The sequence below is a fragment of the Anser anser genome, assembly GCF_964211835.1.
Source record: "Anser anser genome assembly, chromosome: 6".
NCBI classification, from domain to species: Eukaryota; Metazoa; Chordata; class Aves; order Anseriformes; family Anatidae; genus Anser; species Anser anser.
In genome coordinates, this window is record NC_139726.1 from 7,231,811 (window position 1) to 7,247,724 (window position 15,914).

A 15,914-nucleotide genomic window follows, 5' to 3' on the forward strand; every position below is an offset into this window, starting at 1 on the left:
TTCTGAAATATAGTGTTAAGCAGTTCATCAGTTTTTCTGTGGGATCCTACAGTTGTATCAGTTGGAGATTGCTGTGAAAGAAGATGAAGTACAAGTTAAATTGCTCAAATTATTGTGCTTTGAATATTTTGATGCTAAAGCATATCTCTACCTTCATAGATCATTGTGTGCTGCACTGTAATGCCACAGAGAAGAGAACAGTGGAATTGAGGTAGAAACAGATGCCTAATTCTAAGATAATTTGGTGATCTCATACCAGTAATAGCAAATTTAATCTAATAATTTTTATTATATATGTGAGTTTTTCTGACATTGTATTACTGTAAGAGAATACAGTAACCTCAGAGCAAGTACCTCTATGATTCTGTTAAAGGTCCACAGCTTAAACAGTTGTACACCAACCGTTAACCTGGTGTTAAGCATGTATCAGAAGGTTAGGGGAAAGAAGAAAGGTTGTGTATAAACCAAACGATAAAGGCACTTCGAGTAACTGGAGCAAACTTTCCTTTTCTGAGCAGCCTAGTGCAAAAGGAACGGGGCTGCTGTAAGAAGAAAACTTCTGCCCATCTGTTTTTCCCATCAGTAGTTGTGCTTACACAAGAAGGGTTATTTCAGGCTTTATCATGAAACTGTTCTCCTGTCACTGTAGCTCAGATTAATAAAGTCAATTTCTGACCTTATTTTCTACCTTCTGAAGCACCATACCTATCGGAGCAAAGCCATAGTAGACAATGCTGAAGCTGTCTCAGCTCTTCAGCGGGCGAGAACAGGGGGCTGCAGCTTGTATGAAAGCCGACTTGAAGGGACCATCTCTGATTGTACCAGCTTTTTTCCATCAAGTTTTGAATATATTAATTCCTGGCACCCTTTCTCTGTAATTAAGTATTTCCATTTGATGCCTGTCATGCTGCTGACAATAGCATTCTCCACCAGATACTGAGGTTTGTCAAAGAATGGAGTCGCCTCACGGCAATGAAACAGAAAATTGTCAGAAAAAGTGGTCAGATATTTTGTAGTCCTATTCACGTTGCAGAGGAGTTGTCTAAAAAGCAGTCGGTGGCCAGCAGCACAAAAAGGTATGTATTTTTTTTCCCCGCTTATTTATTGCTGCATGAAGCTCAGTGTGTTTAATCTACCTTTCAGAGGAGAGATGCTGGGACTGTAAACCCACTGTTCAATGACTGTCTCATAGTGACAGGAGTAGGCGACTGAGCACGTCAGTAAATCTGTTGGAAGGGAAGCGTTCTGCTTCCCTGTCCCTCAGTGTGTCACATTCAGCAGCTGTTCTGGCTTTCCGCTTTGCATCTTTAAACATCTGGAGCTTGCCAGAAGTTGTTGAGGAAAAATCGTGACCTTTAGGGACTCAAAAGCAAGGTAAAAAAAAGTCTTGTTGAATTTCCCACTTTGAAGCAGGAATAAATCATTAGTTGCCATCAATGCTACAGCCCTTTAATTATAATTCACAGTCTAGCCCAAACCTTTCTCATACTCAGTTTTTCTTCAAGTAATTCTGTTCCCTGTGGGTGACATTTCTCAATTACTGTTTTCCTCACTGGCTGGTATTGAAAAATGATAGCGTTTAATCCTTGTTAAAATCTGAATTTACCTTCTTCCAATTTGTCCTTTGTCCTTTTTCTGATGCATTGTCTTCCCCAGTACACATTTGCAGCTTACCTGCTGTTATCGCTCTTCACAAAACTTCTCATTTGTACAGGTTTACCTCACCTTACTCACCAAGGTGCCTCTGCCTGTTTATGCCTCTCAGTCCCTACTGTTAAATTCTCCAGGGTGAGAATTTATAATTTATATGTATTTTTCTGATGGAGGTAAGCATTCAAGTAAGAGAACAGAGTTTTTTAATTCCAGTAATATTTCTTAACCTGATGTCTGATTGTTTCCTTCCATAAAATATAAGAAAGATCTAACTGCGAACTGTGTTAGAAAATCTACTCTAACCTACGCTGGTGTCCTGAGGTGGTATGTAGGGTTTGGCATTTGTACAAACAGAGAGGTGTATTTGAGAAGTTCTCTGAACAGTCATTCTTTGAACAATGATCAGAGTGAAGGAATTTTAAGATAGTTTTACTTAAGAGCAGTGGTGTTTTGTATATTTTCACATGAAAATAAATTGATTTCTAAGATGAATAACTGAGCAAGAATCCTTCAGAGCTTTTAAAGCCTCCTGTATCACCTAGAATATCAGTTAACAGTTCTCCAAACTGAAACAAAATAGCTTTCAGATTTCACTGTCAACCAATATCAGATTGCTTTCACCTTTTAATTGTTTTATGCCAAATAACTTATGTTTGCTGAATGGAGTTGAACCTGGTTTTAGGAGAAGCTATCTTTAGGGAATATGGAAGTCGTATGGAGAAGTATGTTTTCCCAAACTATTCCTTTCTAGTCCAGGATATAAGGTATGTTTTAAGACAATATGCAGCACCAATCATGCTGCAGCCGAGTGTGAATGTTCTTTAAGAGAGATTGTTCTCGTTGTAGTGTATTGACAGAATTTTGAATTATTTTAGGTATGTGACCAAGGAGGATGTGGCAGCAGCCTCACTTAGCAAAGCTAGCAGCAGCGGTGGCAGTGTTCGCCTCATCTCTAAAGAAAATAAGGTTTGTCTGAAGAATGAAAGTGCTTCTACTGAACAGTCACGCCACTCCACAAAGTAAGTTTAATGCAGTAAAAATGATTAAGCTTTTCTTCATAGACTTTCTTTTTAAAGTAGCAAAGTTGTAGTGAGTGTTTACTTTGCTGAGCTATAGTATTTAGGTAGGAAATTTGCTGAAATTGGTAATGAGCCATTAACAGTTTAGCTTATATGTATATCTGTTGTCTGCTGATATAGCTACTAATTAACTCAGTGACAAAATGAAACAAGAAAATAGTTACACTATTTGGTTAAGGAAATAAGAGCTTTAGCTCAGGTTAGCTTGTGCTGTCAACCTGAAATTAGGTAGCAAATTTCCTTCTATTCTGCTTCATAATTTAGAATAAGGCAGAAAATATGAAAATTTTGGACAGAAAATGCCCTCTGTTCTCAGACAGTTCTTGCCTCAAGGTAAACTTTATTTAGGAAATTGATAGGTAGCTGTGAAAGTGGCAGAGAAACCAGGATGTTTTCCTTTGACTTCTGCCAAAAAGGGGGCATATACATTTATGTGTACATGTGCCTGAAAGAAACCACCTTTTCTTTATAAACACAGCATTATTTTAGCTAGTATGATATGCAGCTACCAACCTGAGTAAGATGATTTTCCAAGTGAAATTTGTATTTTTGAGCATAAAAGATATCTAATAGAAATATGCAATGCATATCCAGAGCGACTTTTTACTCGGGCAGGTAATGATTGGACAAGGGGAAATGGTTTTAAACTAAAAGAGGTTTAGATTAGATGTTAGGAGGAAATTCTTCACTCAGAGTGTTGGAACTAGATTGGCTTTAAGGTTCCTTCTAACCCAAACCATTCTGATTTTACGATAAAATGACTTAGATAATTGTGTTGTTGAATCCCTGCTTTACTAATAGCGGTACTTTGTTCTCTGTAAACAGGTTGCTTTTAGAGAACGGAAAAGGTTTTTCAGCTCTTCATCCAGATGAGGCTAAAGCTGAAGGCTCTCCCCTACCCAAAGGCTATTTGCAAGCCTTGGACAATGAAGGGAACCCGCTTTGTCTCAGCTGTCAGCAGCCCACGACTCAGCTTGACCAAAGCTGCCAGGCCCGTGCCTGGGACACGCGGTTCTGCTCTCTTGCTTGCCAGGAGGACTTCTCGATTCGTTCCAGTCAGAGCTACCTCAGGACTAAAGTGTTTGAAATTGAACACGGTGTTTGCCAGTTCTGTCGTCAGAATGCCCATGAGCTTTATCTGAACATCAGAGATGCGCCTAAGACTGAGCGTAAGAAACTCCTGGAGAGCTCTTGGATGTCTCACCTTCCACTCGGGCAGGTATTAATATTGCTTTTTGAACACTCAGAGCTAATCTGTGTAGTCCTGGAGTAGATAGTGCAGAGATATCTAAAAGGTGATTCTTATAGGCTTGAGGTACAAGGTTACCCAGCACCAACAACAGAGTAAGAAAAAGAAAAATCTGAAAAAAAAAAAAGCCAAAAAAACCCCCACACAGACTAAACACAAACAAAACCAAACAATCAAAACCTCAGTGCCTTCAAAGACATAAACACATCTAAAAGGGACAGGCATCATCAATTAGGGATGTAATTCCTAATTACAGGAATTCTGACTCCCTAGGGATATCAATATTGCCGCTGATTTTACTTGAGATGCATTTTTTTAACAAACTGTATGGTTGTAGACAGAATTAAGGAATGGATGTAATCAGTAGTATGAGGTTACTCCTACTTTGCAGAATGTTTAGTAGGAGCTTAACAAAAGCCAGTTGGCACAGTTCCCCTCAATATTGCCTCAAAATGCATTAAAAACTACTGCTGTTCTTCCCTGGCTGTGATTGCTTCTTTATTGATGGGAGGCAATGGAGCAGGGAGAGAGGCCATTCCTACACAAGGCAGTATTTTGGTTTCTGAATACCATTTTTTTTTTCTGCTGTGAAGCTGAAATTCTGCTTCAGAAGTTACTGGTTCTAGATTTTAAAATAAATTCTGCTTACACCCCTAAAAACTTGCAAAAGAACAAAAACCATTTACCACCACTGGCCATATGCATGAGATCAGCTTAATGTTGCTTGTGGCTTTTGAAAATACAAATTAATGAAAATCTAAAACATGAGAAGTCTTGTGGAGAGCGGGTTTCTTACAACCTTTTTAATATCAGCAGTTGATACTGATAAAATGACATTGAAGATAATTTACTGTACCAGTCAAGAAAACTGAACCTTTCCTTCTGTTTTTCCTTGATCTACTGTCATGTGCTTCAGTGTGCTGCAGGCTGGGTAAAACTAGGCCAATTAAAATTACAGCTCTTTGTCTGCTGGGAATAACAGAAAATTTATAACACTTTCGTTCTCTTGATAAAGACTATGAATAGTTACTTTCCTGAATTATTTTCTTGTTCTTACTGTTTATTGCAGTTGAATGAAATTATAACAAATCCCACAGAAGGTCACTTCTGGCAGGTGGATCACATCAAGCCTGTCTATAGTGGAGGAGGACAGTGCTCCCTGGAAAACCTTCAAACTCTGTGCACGATCTGCCACAGAGAGGTCAGTACGGTACAGTCAGAAATCATCGTCCTACTGTGCGGAAACGTAACGTGCATCGGGGCACTATGCCTGCGTGCCGGTATTCCGCAGCCCAGAGCTACTCTGGGCTAACAGACCCCCACGGGTAAGGGAGTAGCTGGCAGCAGAACCTGACTGGCTCAGAGCAGGGCTAGAGCCAGAGCCCCCTCGGGGTGAAACCTCCCCGTGTCCTACAGGAGCGCCCCAGCAACACTGCCCTGATAATCTCCAGGGAGTAGATTTCATAGTACTGCTTCTCCAGGCAGCAGATTTTCACTAGGGCCCTGCTGAGCCCTCTTGTCGCCAGCTGAACCCCCCTGTGCCCTCAGCCCCTCCGTTCCCATACGGTCACGGCTCTTCCTGGCTATCCTCAATATCCCCTCCCCATCCGTGGGAGGTGTTGGGCTGTTGCTGGGCTGAAAAGCTGCGCAACCAAATAGGAAATGCATCGTCTGAGGACAGCTGCCTATTGATAGCTTCTCTCCTCATTTGACCTATCCTGGTAAGTACTCGGAACGTAACTTGTAGCAAATTACAGGTTTGCTCTGGCAGGAGAAACTAAAACTGTCTTATAAGTAATTGAGATGATGGTATTATATTTACAGTAAAAATCAAGTTATTGCTTTGTGTGTCTCATGAGGAAGAGACAATGCCCAAGTTGTTATAAATGAGAAGAAAAGCTACTAGTAAAAAAGAAACAAAAAAAACAAACTTTAATCGGAAATACTTCATTATTACTCGTTTAGTTTGTACTCAGTAATGGAAGCTTTATGTTGTCTTGTCGGGGGCATGGCACGGCTCCTCAGCCTGTAGGAAGGCCCCAGAGAGAATGCAAGTCAGTAGCATTAGTGTTATGATACAACAGGTTACTCACCTTAATAAATAGTTGCATTTTATTATGTTGTCTGCTGCAATTTAGATTGAAGTCTAACTGTGCAGTAATGCTTTCCAGCTAGGTGCCAAGTAACAATAACAGTATTTTCTGACCAGACCTACCTTTCTCTTTCGCAGAGAACTGCAAAACAGGCCAAGGAAAGAAGTCAGATGAAGAGACGTTCCTTAGCTACCAAGTATGGCTGTGATATCACAAAGTTTTGTGTGAAGATGTAAAATAGTAAATATATTCAGTTACATTATGAGTCAAGACCTAGTACCATTACATAGTTTTGCTTGTGCACATATTTAAAAAAAGATGTCTATCAGGGTGTTGGTAGAGAGAAGAAAATATGTAACAAAGACCCAAAGTATTCTAACATTGATTTTCAGAGATGAGTGCATCCAAGATACTCAATCATGGTTATATTTTTGTAACCCCCCTCTGTTTAAAGCTGAATTGCTGTGTGCAACCGTAATGCAATGTTGTTACTGTATTATTTTCATGAGTGTGTTTACACCTACAGGAACTGGAGAAAGTGCTGTTGGAACTTGTGTTAGTCTTGGTGTTCAACTGTTACAGAGCTTTATGGACTACAGCTCTTAGTTTAAGTTCTTTTCTTTGTTCACGTAATCAAAATTACTGGAAAAAATATAGCTTCAGATCTCCGTTGTAAAAGGGCAGGCCATCTGTTTCTTTTAAAACTGTCTCATACCTATACAGTAAGTTAGTTAATAGCAGCCTTGCAAATGTTGTAATCAGCTGTGACAGACATAGTAGTAGCACTAGACCTGACTTAAAAGATTTAGGCACTTAAATAAAAATAGATTTCAAGAGACATTAAAAAAGCTAGTATTTAAAACTTACTCATGATAAAAGTAGTATCTATTGTTCCTATCTTAGCCAAGGTAATTTCTGGGACATGCTACTTTAACAAGAGTGTAGATATAATGATTATTTTGCACTGTTCAGGTCACTGTCTCTGCAGTTCCTTCAAATAAATCAATGGTTCTTTTTATGTTTTTGTGCCTCTCCCTGTGCCCCTTGTATGCTGTCAGGGCAATAGTAACGCATATCCGTACACGGATCATTTTTCTGAAAGCATTACTTGACTATACGCTTCCAGGTAGAGCTAGTTAGAATACACTGACAAGCTTTCAGCAGTTATCCTTACCAGAAAGTTCTTTGTTTTACATGTTTTTTTTCTCAGTTAAAGATCAAGATGGGTACTGCTGGGATTATTTCATCTTCTACACAGTGAAACTACTGGACTTTTCCAGCAACCACAACACAAACTTACCTGAGGGAACCATTCTAAGCCCTGGCAGCTATCCCTGTAGGGCAGCTTTAGGGTAACAGGTGGGACCCTATTTTGTGAAACAGAATTTCCCTTTCTGTATTTGATATAGTCACAAGCCATTTTGTTCCTACATCAAATTCCGCAAGGATGACATTTAAAAAAGTGTTTTGACAAAACCATCACTATTACCTAAACAAGTCAAGAGCCAATAATAAGTCAAGATTTATTAATGACAACACCGTTGTTCTTACAGTTCGCTTTATAAAGTAACTCTGATCTGACTGATTAAAACACACTAGGATCACTGTAGAGCAGCATTGGCACATACACGTCATAGTGTCTGCATGATATTCACCAGGGTTAGGTTACAGCATGTGATAGAATTGTGTCATCACATGAGGTTAAAGACAGGATACATTCAAAGGGGCTTAACTATCAGTACGTTGCCTACAATAAAACACCTCTGTACACGTAATTTACATACAGCTTTGGCCCTTGCATGCAGAGAAGGATATAAAGTATCCCAAAGTAAGTGATCCACTTACAGCTATTATGGGTATGGTAGCTAATAGCCCAAAATATCCTTAGTTATGTTTAGGAGGAGCATCCAAGACAAGATCTTTTTTGGACAACTACTGCAGTGCTGGGAGAGGTAAGCATGAACTAGAATGTACTGTACACTTCAAAAAAATCAAGGGAATTTCAAAGTATTTGCAACACAGTGATTAACTAAAAAATACTGAGCTCAATATTTGTGATTAGCAATAAATACAAATTACTTCATGTTTGCATATCACTTTAAGTAAGCTAATACCATTTTACCATGTCTGATTAAGAACTGTAAAGCAGCATGTTCTGCATAAATTTCAACACGAAGTATTTGCATACAGTCCATTATTAAACAAGCCAATGCAACAACACTTGCTCCTGTGGGACAGAGGGGAGAAGCTGAACTTTCTGCCCCAAAGTTCTGAATAAAACTACTTGCGTGTCCATGCCAAACCTCCAAGACAGAGTTGCTGCAGGCATTCTTCCCAGCCATAAGATCTGCTCTGTCCTTGGGACTGCTCCTCTCCATCACTAATGACAACCGTGCTTTCTCCTCACCACAAGCTGGTAAATCTGTGTGTTAACTTCCCTGAAGGAAAATGAATAGCATTCTACTTGTGAAGACACAAGCTACCACAGCTAGTTACATCAGAAGAACGTCGTGTCTGCTGAAAAGGCACCTGCAAGTCGAAAATCTTCTTTTGTAAGCACGCTGTACATGCGCTGGGGCAATGGTTTCGAGTAGGGTGCAGGGCGGGGGACAGTTGTGCGCAGAATAACCTCCCGCCCCGTGGGTGGTGGGAAGTCTGAAACGGCGCCCGTGTTGAGTCGTCGCTCATCTGATGAACCTGATCTCCTCAGTTCTTCGTCAAGTGGAGGCATTGCAGAAACCTTAAATAAAAGCAAAGTATAATTGCAGGGCGAGCTGTTTATCGAAAGTGGGATTCAGAAAATAATTCATAAGAGAAAAAGAGGAAGATTAGAAATGGTAACACATCAGAAGGCTTTACATGTACACAGTGCAAGACACTAATGGGATGTCAAGAAATAAACTGCACACGGTCAAATGGAAGAACCTTCGTATGCGGATGGTAATGCTCAGCCTAGACTAAACTCCCTGGTTTTTGACAAGCGTGAAGCAAACGTTTTCACCAGACAAAACGGCCCCTTCTCAGTCAGGGCTCCAGCCTCAGCTCCTTGCGGCTACACACAGCCAAGCCAACTTCCTTTTAAAAGCAATCAGCAAACATCCTGGAGTCTTGACCAAAAGCTACCTGCCTTTTAAACAGCACACTACTTCCATACATGCCCTTTGTGGCCAAAGAGCAGCTTACTGAGGGTACATCACAGAGCACATGGACCGCTGGGCAACCTCCGTCACTACCCCTTGCCTCAGAGTCGGTAGCAGCAGCACTAGAGTCTGAACACTGGAAGAATGACCAGCGTCCTCCAGCTCCTGGCTGCTCCTCAGCCAGCCCAAAAGACATTTCCTAATTACATGCATACACACCAGCACCCTAACAGGGTCTGTGTTTAGCTGTCCCCAACTCAAGAACACGGAAGAACCCGCAGGAGGACCCTCACACCCACACTGCTTCCAACCTCTCTCCCCCCAGTCCTCAGGAGCAGGGACCCAGCTCTGCAGCCGGTGACAGAGGGTAAGTCACCAGGGGTTAAGTGCCAGTTGTTCCTATGAGAACAGTTTAAAGAAACCAACAGAGAGGATGTTCCCTTTGCTACACTTCTTCACAAGTTTCCCTGGTTCTCCCTCCCAACCCCTCCGTACCTTTGTCCAAAAGTTTCAGTAGTGTTAATAAGCATTGCTATCTCGATAGTTTTGGTGGTATCTGGACTGTGACGTCCACCATGTTGTACCGTCCATCAATACCTCCCCCAAAACATCTGGCTGTTTAATAAGCAAAAAACAGTGACAGTAACAGAGATGAGCATGAAGGTAAGGCTATGTATTTCAGCATCAGAAAATATTAGTATTCACTAGAAGAAAGGTTTGTGGGTGGGCTGTTTTTCTTTGTTTTGCTCAATTTTCTTTTCTCCACTTTCTGTTAGGCTCTAAAAAAAAGTCTGTGAATAAGGGAAAACCATTCTGGAAACACAAAATTATTTTTACACTTAATATGTGAACAACAGTATAAACCACGTCAGGCTGTTGTGCTATATCTACCAAAAGGTTCAGTTCTACGCAACTAGGGAAGATGAGTGGGAAATGAGGGACAAAGTTGGTTACCTCATCAGAAGATTCAGTCAGCTTGAAAAAGGATGAGAAAAGAACCAATGATGAAAGATAGAAACAAAGGCAAGTCAGAGATGACTTACAAGAGGTTAGAAGGAGACTGTAGGTTTAAGAGATATCATGCACTCTACTTCCAAGAACATGCATTTGCTATCATAATTTTCCTGAGAAAGCTCGAGAATATAACAAGACATTTTACACAACTCAGAGAAGAGTCCAGAATCAAAAGGTAATGAACAAAAAAGTCATTCAACTTCTATTTACCAAACAGCTCTCTATCAAAATAATTCATGGCAGATTAAACGTGAGGGTTTTCTGTAGCAAGCGCGCTCTCATCCCACTAAGAAGTCTTAACAGTGACCAGTGAGTGACTAGTTAGAGGTGTCCGTAAGCTAGCTTCAGTTACTGATGGTTCAAAAGAAACAAACCCATAGACATTACATAAACCTTTATCGATTATTAATGTTACAAGCTTGTACTCAACTTTAAAACCATAATACCACATTACTAAAAAGGCAAGTACATACACTTGCATATGCTTACAGGGCACAATCTTAAGCTTTAAAGGGAAGCTGGTAAATCAAGCTGCCTTACACGCTGAGATTTGTATGCTACAGACTCAAGTTCTCCTAAAGGTAAACCAAATGTTCCAATTTTCATTTTTCAGAATAACCAGGGGCTGTTTTCAGAATGGTCCTTTTTATGTTGAGTTACAAAATATACAGATTATTATTAAAAGCATCTGCACCTTAATTAATTTTTTTTTTTTTTGAAAAACGGCAGTGATATCGAAACAGGGTTTCAGGCTTTAAGGTATCTGTAACATTATGCCACTTTGTTATTAGCAATGCAGTTAAATTTTAATTAGGTCATTTGATGCTATGAATAGGTGAAATTCTGAGAGAAACTGTAAGCTGAGTGCAGTCCAAGAAGTCTGGAAATCAATACTTACCAAGCTAGTTATTAAAAACACTGCTTAAGAGAAGAAGGGATTATTTATAACAATATAGGCCACGGAAAGGTTTCAAGAAAACAGATGCAACACTGGCAGTAAGTCAAGTAAATGTAGAGTTGTACTGGAAAAGGAAGGAACTTCCTAAAGGTCTTCCTAAGCACATGAATTTCCATCCAACAAAGTATTCCAAATATAAGCCTCAGTCTAAAGAGTTCCTCCTAAAGTATTAAACATTAGAACATGCATTCCTACATTCCTTTGTGAAACCATTAACACACTCGATTCTTCTCGCTGTGATGTTGCATATATTGTGCAAATTGAATAAAGCAGAAATTTGTGCTAGAGTTGCATTACTGATGTCACCATTTTAAGTACACCAAACACTGAATGGCACACCTATCAACTTCCTTCAAGGTTTCACATCCCAGGTCATCTCTTCTTTTGTCTCATGAGGTTCTGTTATGGCTAAAATCATGTTGAACATCACACAACAAACCCACCCCCTTCAATCACATTTATAAAAATACATGCACATGTAGACAAAATAAATCGCCATCACACGTTAAGCCACTGCCTCAAACCATTTGAATCAGAAGCATCAGCAAAGCAGTCAAGAACTCTCTCTTACCCTCTGGGCATTCACAAACAGCTTGTGAATAATGCTGCCAGCAGGTCCTCTTCCTGCACCAAGAACAGACACTTCTGGCTGCTCCAGGAGGCAGTTTACAAATCTGACGGTACAAATTATTGAAAAAAAGAAAAAAATAATTATATATATGTGTGTGTATATGTGTGTGTGTGTGTGTATATATATATATATCTTGCTTATTGCATTTTCTAATCTAAAACCAGCATTGTTTCCCGTGAGGAGACCTCCACCTAGCATTATTAGCACAGTGAGAACTGGCAGACACAGTTCTCTGTTGAAAAAAATCTGAGGAAAACAAATGACATTTCCCAGCATCACACAAACACCATCACTGCCTTTTCATCCCTTCACTCCTTTCCCTTTAGCCTAGGCCTCCAGCCCTCAGCCTTCTGTGCTGCCCCCTACCTCACTGCTCCTCCTCTCACGCTAAGCAGCTGTTTTCCCGCAGAAGCAGGCTAGAACTGAGCAGAACAAAGCAGCCTCCCAGATGAGGTCGGCAAAGGCAGATTATGCAGCTGATTGTGTTGTAACTCCAGCAGCAGGCCAATCAACCCCTCGACTGCAGGCCACCCCCTGAAAGGACCTGCTGCCCTCCGTTACTTCATGTGGCTGCCAGGCTCCTAAGGAGGATGTGTAAACTGTAAGGAGCAGGTGGATGTGGCCAGAAGGAGGCTGCAGCCCAGGGAGAGCCCCGCTGCCCTCCATGTTCCTCTGCTTAAGCAAAAAGTAAATAGTCTGACAGCAGTCAGACGCAATGAAACATGTTCTGTCACTTTTCATTCATATGGTTCCTCAATAATACATTTAAAATTAGTACGGAGAGTGGAATGAGAAAATGCAACTTTGGGCAGCATTTCATTCCACATTAGTTGTAGAAAACACTAAATTCCTTGTCCTTCCATTTTTACATATATTGCAACAAAGTTGATCGTGTGCACCTTTCACTTAACACAAAAATAATGAAATCTCCAGTACCATCCACAGAAAACAAATTCCATTGAAATAATCTGTATCACACGCTTTTAAAGAGATGGTTACTTTGACGGGCATACAGGGTACCCATAAATCACCTCTCGGTAGCACAGGAACATGGACACTGAATTTTTACAGCTATTAAGTATGATTCCTCAGTATCTCTTTATTATCGCCACTTTCTGATGTCCTAAATTTTGAAACTCCTAAAAAAGGGCATCAGAAGAAAAAGGGAAGAAAATTAGTCACCTTTGCAGATCTTCCTTCTCCTCCTCATTTTCACATTTCTCTACTCCAAATTTTGCTTTCAAAGACCTGGCCCTGGCAATGATAGCTTCCACACTCATAATCTGAGCAATGATTTCCTGCAGGAGTTTAATAAAAACAAAAAAGATGTTATTTTAGCACTCCCATGAACAGTGTGCACATCTGTCAAGTTTTCAGCTCTGGCCAATATAAAAGTCTTACTTCCAGCTTCTTGTCCTCTGGATTTGGAAATCGTAGAACTTTACTGGAATGGGATATTATCTGTTTAATAATCTTCTTAACTGAAGATATATCTTCTAGTACTTCTATTAGGAGAAAAAGAAACAAGCAAGTTCTCATTATCGCATCAGTGTTCAACCTAAAATATCTTAATAATTTATTAAACATTATTTACCTTCTTCCTTTACCTTGAGTACAGCTGCATGGATGATGCAAGACAAGAGATGTCTTGCAAGGTCAGCTGGTTTCTGAACTGCAAGGTAATGAAGCACCTAAAACGTTAGAAAATTTAATACATTAGTGCTCGAAACTTCTTCTCAAAGATAAGGTTTAAGCACAAAAGATGAGCACCTACATTAAAGAAGTCACAAGAAGGGAGTATCATTGCAAGACAGGACTCAATACGTAGATGTTACTCGACTCCTCAGTGGTTGCTTACAGTCCCAGCAAGTTAGAATGAAACTAAAATAATCACTATTTAGGAACATTTAGTTTCCTAACACGTAAATGCAGATAAAAATCTGTTTTATTTACTAATAATTCAAAGAAGTACCTAAGTAATACTGCTTGTAAAGCTACACTCCACACACTATTTTAGATTTTAGATTTCAAACACACTGTTGTATGGCAGCAAGGACTTCTGATTAACCCTAAGCCATTTACAGAACAGCTGAATTACTCAAAGGATATAGTTCAAATCTTGTTGGAAGAAGAAGAAAGGGCTGCTCGAAGATCTGTACAAGCATTACAGATCAGACTATCACTAGCCACAGAATTTTTACCTTCTCTGCTTCTCTGGTGTCATCGAAGAGTCTCTTCTGCCTCCGTGCTGGGACTGGTTTTGCTGTCTCCCAGGCCTCTACCCACATGTTGCTAGGGATCTTCATTCGGGCACTCAGCTCACCTTTAATTACCACATTCCCCTTTTCATCAACCACTTCCTCTTCAATGTAATCCCGAGGGGAGTACCACCTCACAAAGTCCTCCAGACAACAGCCAGGATTAGCTGCCTGGAAAGAAAATGAGATAAAATTTGTACCTGAAGAATCCTACAAAAACATCGTAACCTGGGTAGGAAGGCAATGTCGTTTACAGGGCGGAGCACAGGCTACAAGCCAGGAGCTCAGAGAATTCTGCTCACAGTCAAACTGTACAGTAGGAAAGAGACCTGGGTGAGGTGAAAAAGTAACTGCAAACTAAGAGAATGGCAGCTGGGGAGCAGCAAGTGGGTGTGGAACCCACACCAACTAACAATAAACCTTCCTCTTATTCCCAAAATCCAGTACATTCACCAGTTACTTCAGGCAAGCTCGAAATTCCACTGTTAAGTCAAGCTTCCATCTGGTGCTTTATAAATGCAATAAAGATTAATTTTCACCAGAACAAAAAGTAAACCCAGCCATCTATGCAAGGTACCTATGGGAAGTGCATTTCCCTTTCAAACCACGGTTCTATAGCTCTACTGCAAGGTTTAAGATGACTTGCAGCACAGAAATAAAACTGCTACATCTATCTAATATGATATAGATTACTGCTAATAAATCGATACTGATGTTATAAATAGTCTGACTGTATAGTGCACCTGCATCCTTTTATTACACAGCAACACTGCAACGTACGCATGCACATGCACGTATATATTTCATGACAGAATCTCAAATCCTTTTAGAGTTTTGAAATCCTTTGCTAAAAACAGTGTAAGTGCTCTTAGCTCCCTCTACAGAATTCAGCAAAGAAATGAAACAAGTTACTCAAAACCACAGCTAGTCCAATCCCAATTTAATGAACAGCTGTACAGAACTTTTAAATAGTGATAACTTAACCCTCCTACTAAATAACAAAACATCCTCAACTGTACTTTGAAGTTATGTCCATCTTTCCTCAAATTCCAAATACAGAATTGTGGAAGTTAATTATTTTGTTTTCCACACCTTTACCTTTTATCCTTACAAGGTGGTGGGAGAAAGGCACACAATTTTGACTGAGAACACTGATGCTCAATTTTCTTCTGACGCTTTTGTACAGCCTATCCTGAGTTTTAATTCCCAATATCAACTGAATGCATTTTTCCCCCTCCTGAAGAAAGCCACACAAGTCTGACTTTGTACAAATTTACTGGAATGTTACATTATAATCAACTGGATAAACATAGGTTCTAAAGCGTTCAGTTTTCTCAACAGGTTTTTATTATCAACTTTAAACTGTGTTGAAACTGTTTTGTGGAGGGAAAACAATAAAATTCGTCATAAAAACCTTCACACTTGTTCAACACAAGCAAGAGGAGTAATTTAATTAAGAGGAAAGCAGCCTCACAGACTTCTTCAAGTAGTATTACCTTAAATGACTCCATATCCGAGAGCAAGCAGGCACTCTGCATGCGTGCTCGAAGATGTGCACCTTCTGCTGAGGTCCCTAGTTTTGCCAGCACCTCAGACTGTTCTTCCAACAAATCTTCAGTCATGGGTGCTGGTTCCTGTAACACAGAAAAAGGCAAGCTTACAAATAGTTCTCCTACTCTTAGCCCTTATTAAGGAAAATGTAAGGTAGCCAAGACAATTTAGTTCTTGGTTTAAAAGGGAAAAAAAAGTTGGTCTGAGTGAAATTTGTACGGAGACTCACTCTTAAATAAAACAAAGAGCATGTGAGATTTCACTTTAAACAGCCTCACCAAGTTCTAA

At 40.0% G+C, this 15,914-nt stretch overlaps 2 protein-coding genes across 18 annotated transcripts in view; one reads left to right on the forward strand and one right to left on the reverse strand.

Annotated features, from left to right (window-relative positions):
• ZRANB3 (zinc finger RANBP2-type containing 3) overlaps positions 1 to 7,093 on the forward strand; it is a 50,174-nt gene extending 43,081 nt beyond the window's left edge. For 14 of the 15 annotated variants that reach the window (XM_083841291.1, XM_083841285.1, XM_083841280.1 and 11 more), the window contains 5 exons: positions 934 to 1,076; positions 2,529 to 2,672; positions 3,558 to 3,951; positions 5,051 to 5,182; positions 6,212 to 7,093. In XM_083841291.1, coding sequence (XP_083697417.1) covers positions 934 to 1,076; positions 2,529 to 2,672; positions 3,558 to 3,951; positions 5,051 to 5,182; positions 6,212 to 6,310 — 912 coding nt within the window. In that variant the 3' untranslated portion in view covers positions 6,311 to 7,093. The other variant, XM_083841286.1, reaches the window with a different exon arrangement.
• A 479-nt stretch (positions 7,094 to 7,572) lies between these two features.
• The window catches only part of RAB3GAP1 (RAB3 GTPase activating protein catalytic subunit 1), a 31,484-nt gene continuing 23,142 nt past the window's right edge, over positions 7,573 to 15,914 (reverse strand). For 2 of the 3 annotated variants that reach the window (XM_083841296.1, XM_083841295.1), the window contains exons 19-25: positions 15,572 to 15,709; positions 14,019 to 14,246; positions 13,412 to 13,508; positions 13,219 to 13,322; positions 13,000 to 13,115; positions 11,758 to 11,860; positions 7,573 to 8,814 (exon numbers count right to left, since the gene is read on the reverse strand). In XM_083841296.1, coding sequence (XP_083697422.1) covers positions 8,572 to 8,814; positions 11,758 to 11,860; positions 13,000 to 13,115; positions 13,219 to 13,322; positions 13,412 to 13,508; positions 14,019 to 14,246; positions 15,572 to 15,709 — 1,029 coding nt within the window. In that variant the 3' untranslated portion in view covers positions 7,573 to 8,571. Of the gene's footprint in view, positions 8,815 to 11,757; positions 11,861 to 12,999; positions 13,116 to 13,218; positions 13,323 to 13,411; positions 13,509 to 14,018; positions 14,247 to 15,571; positions 15,710 to 15,914 lie in introns of those variants that run through there. The other variant, XR_014585888.1, reaches the window with a different exon arrangement.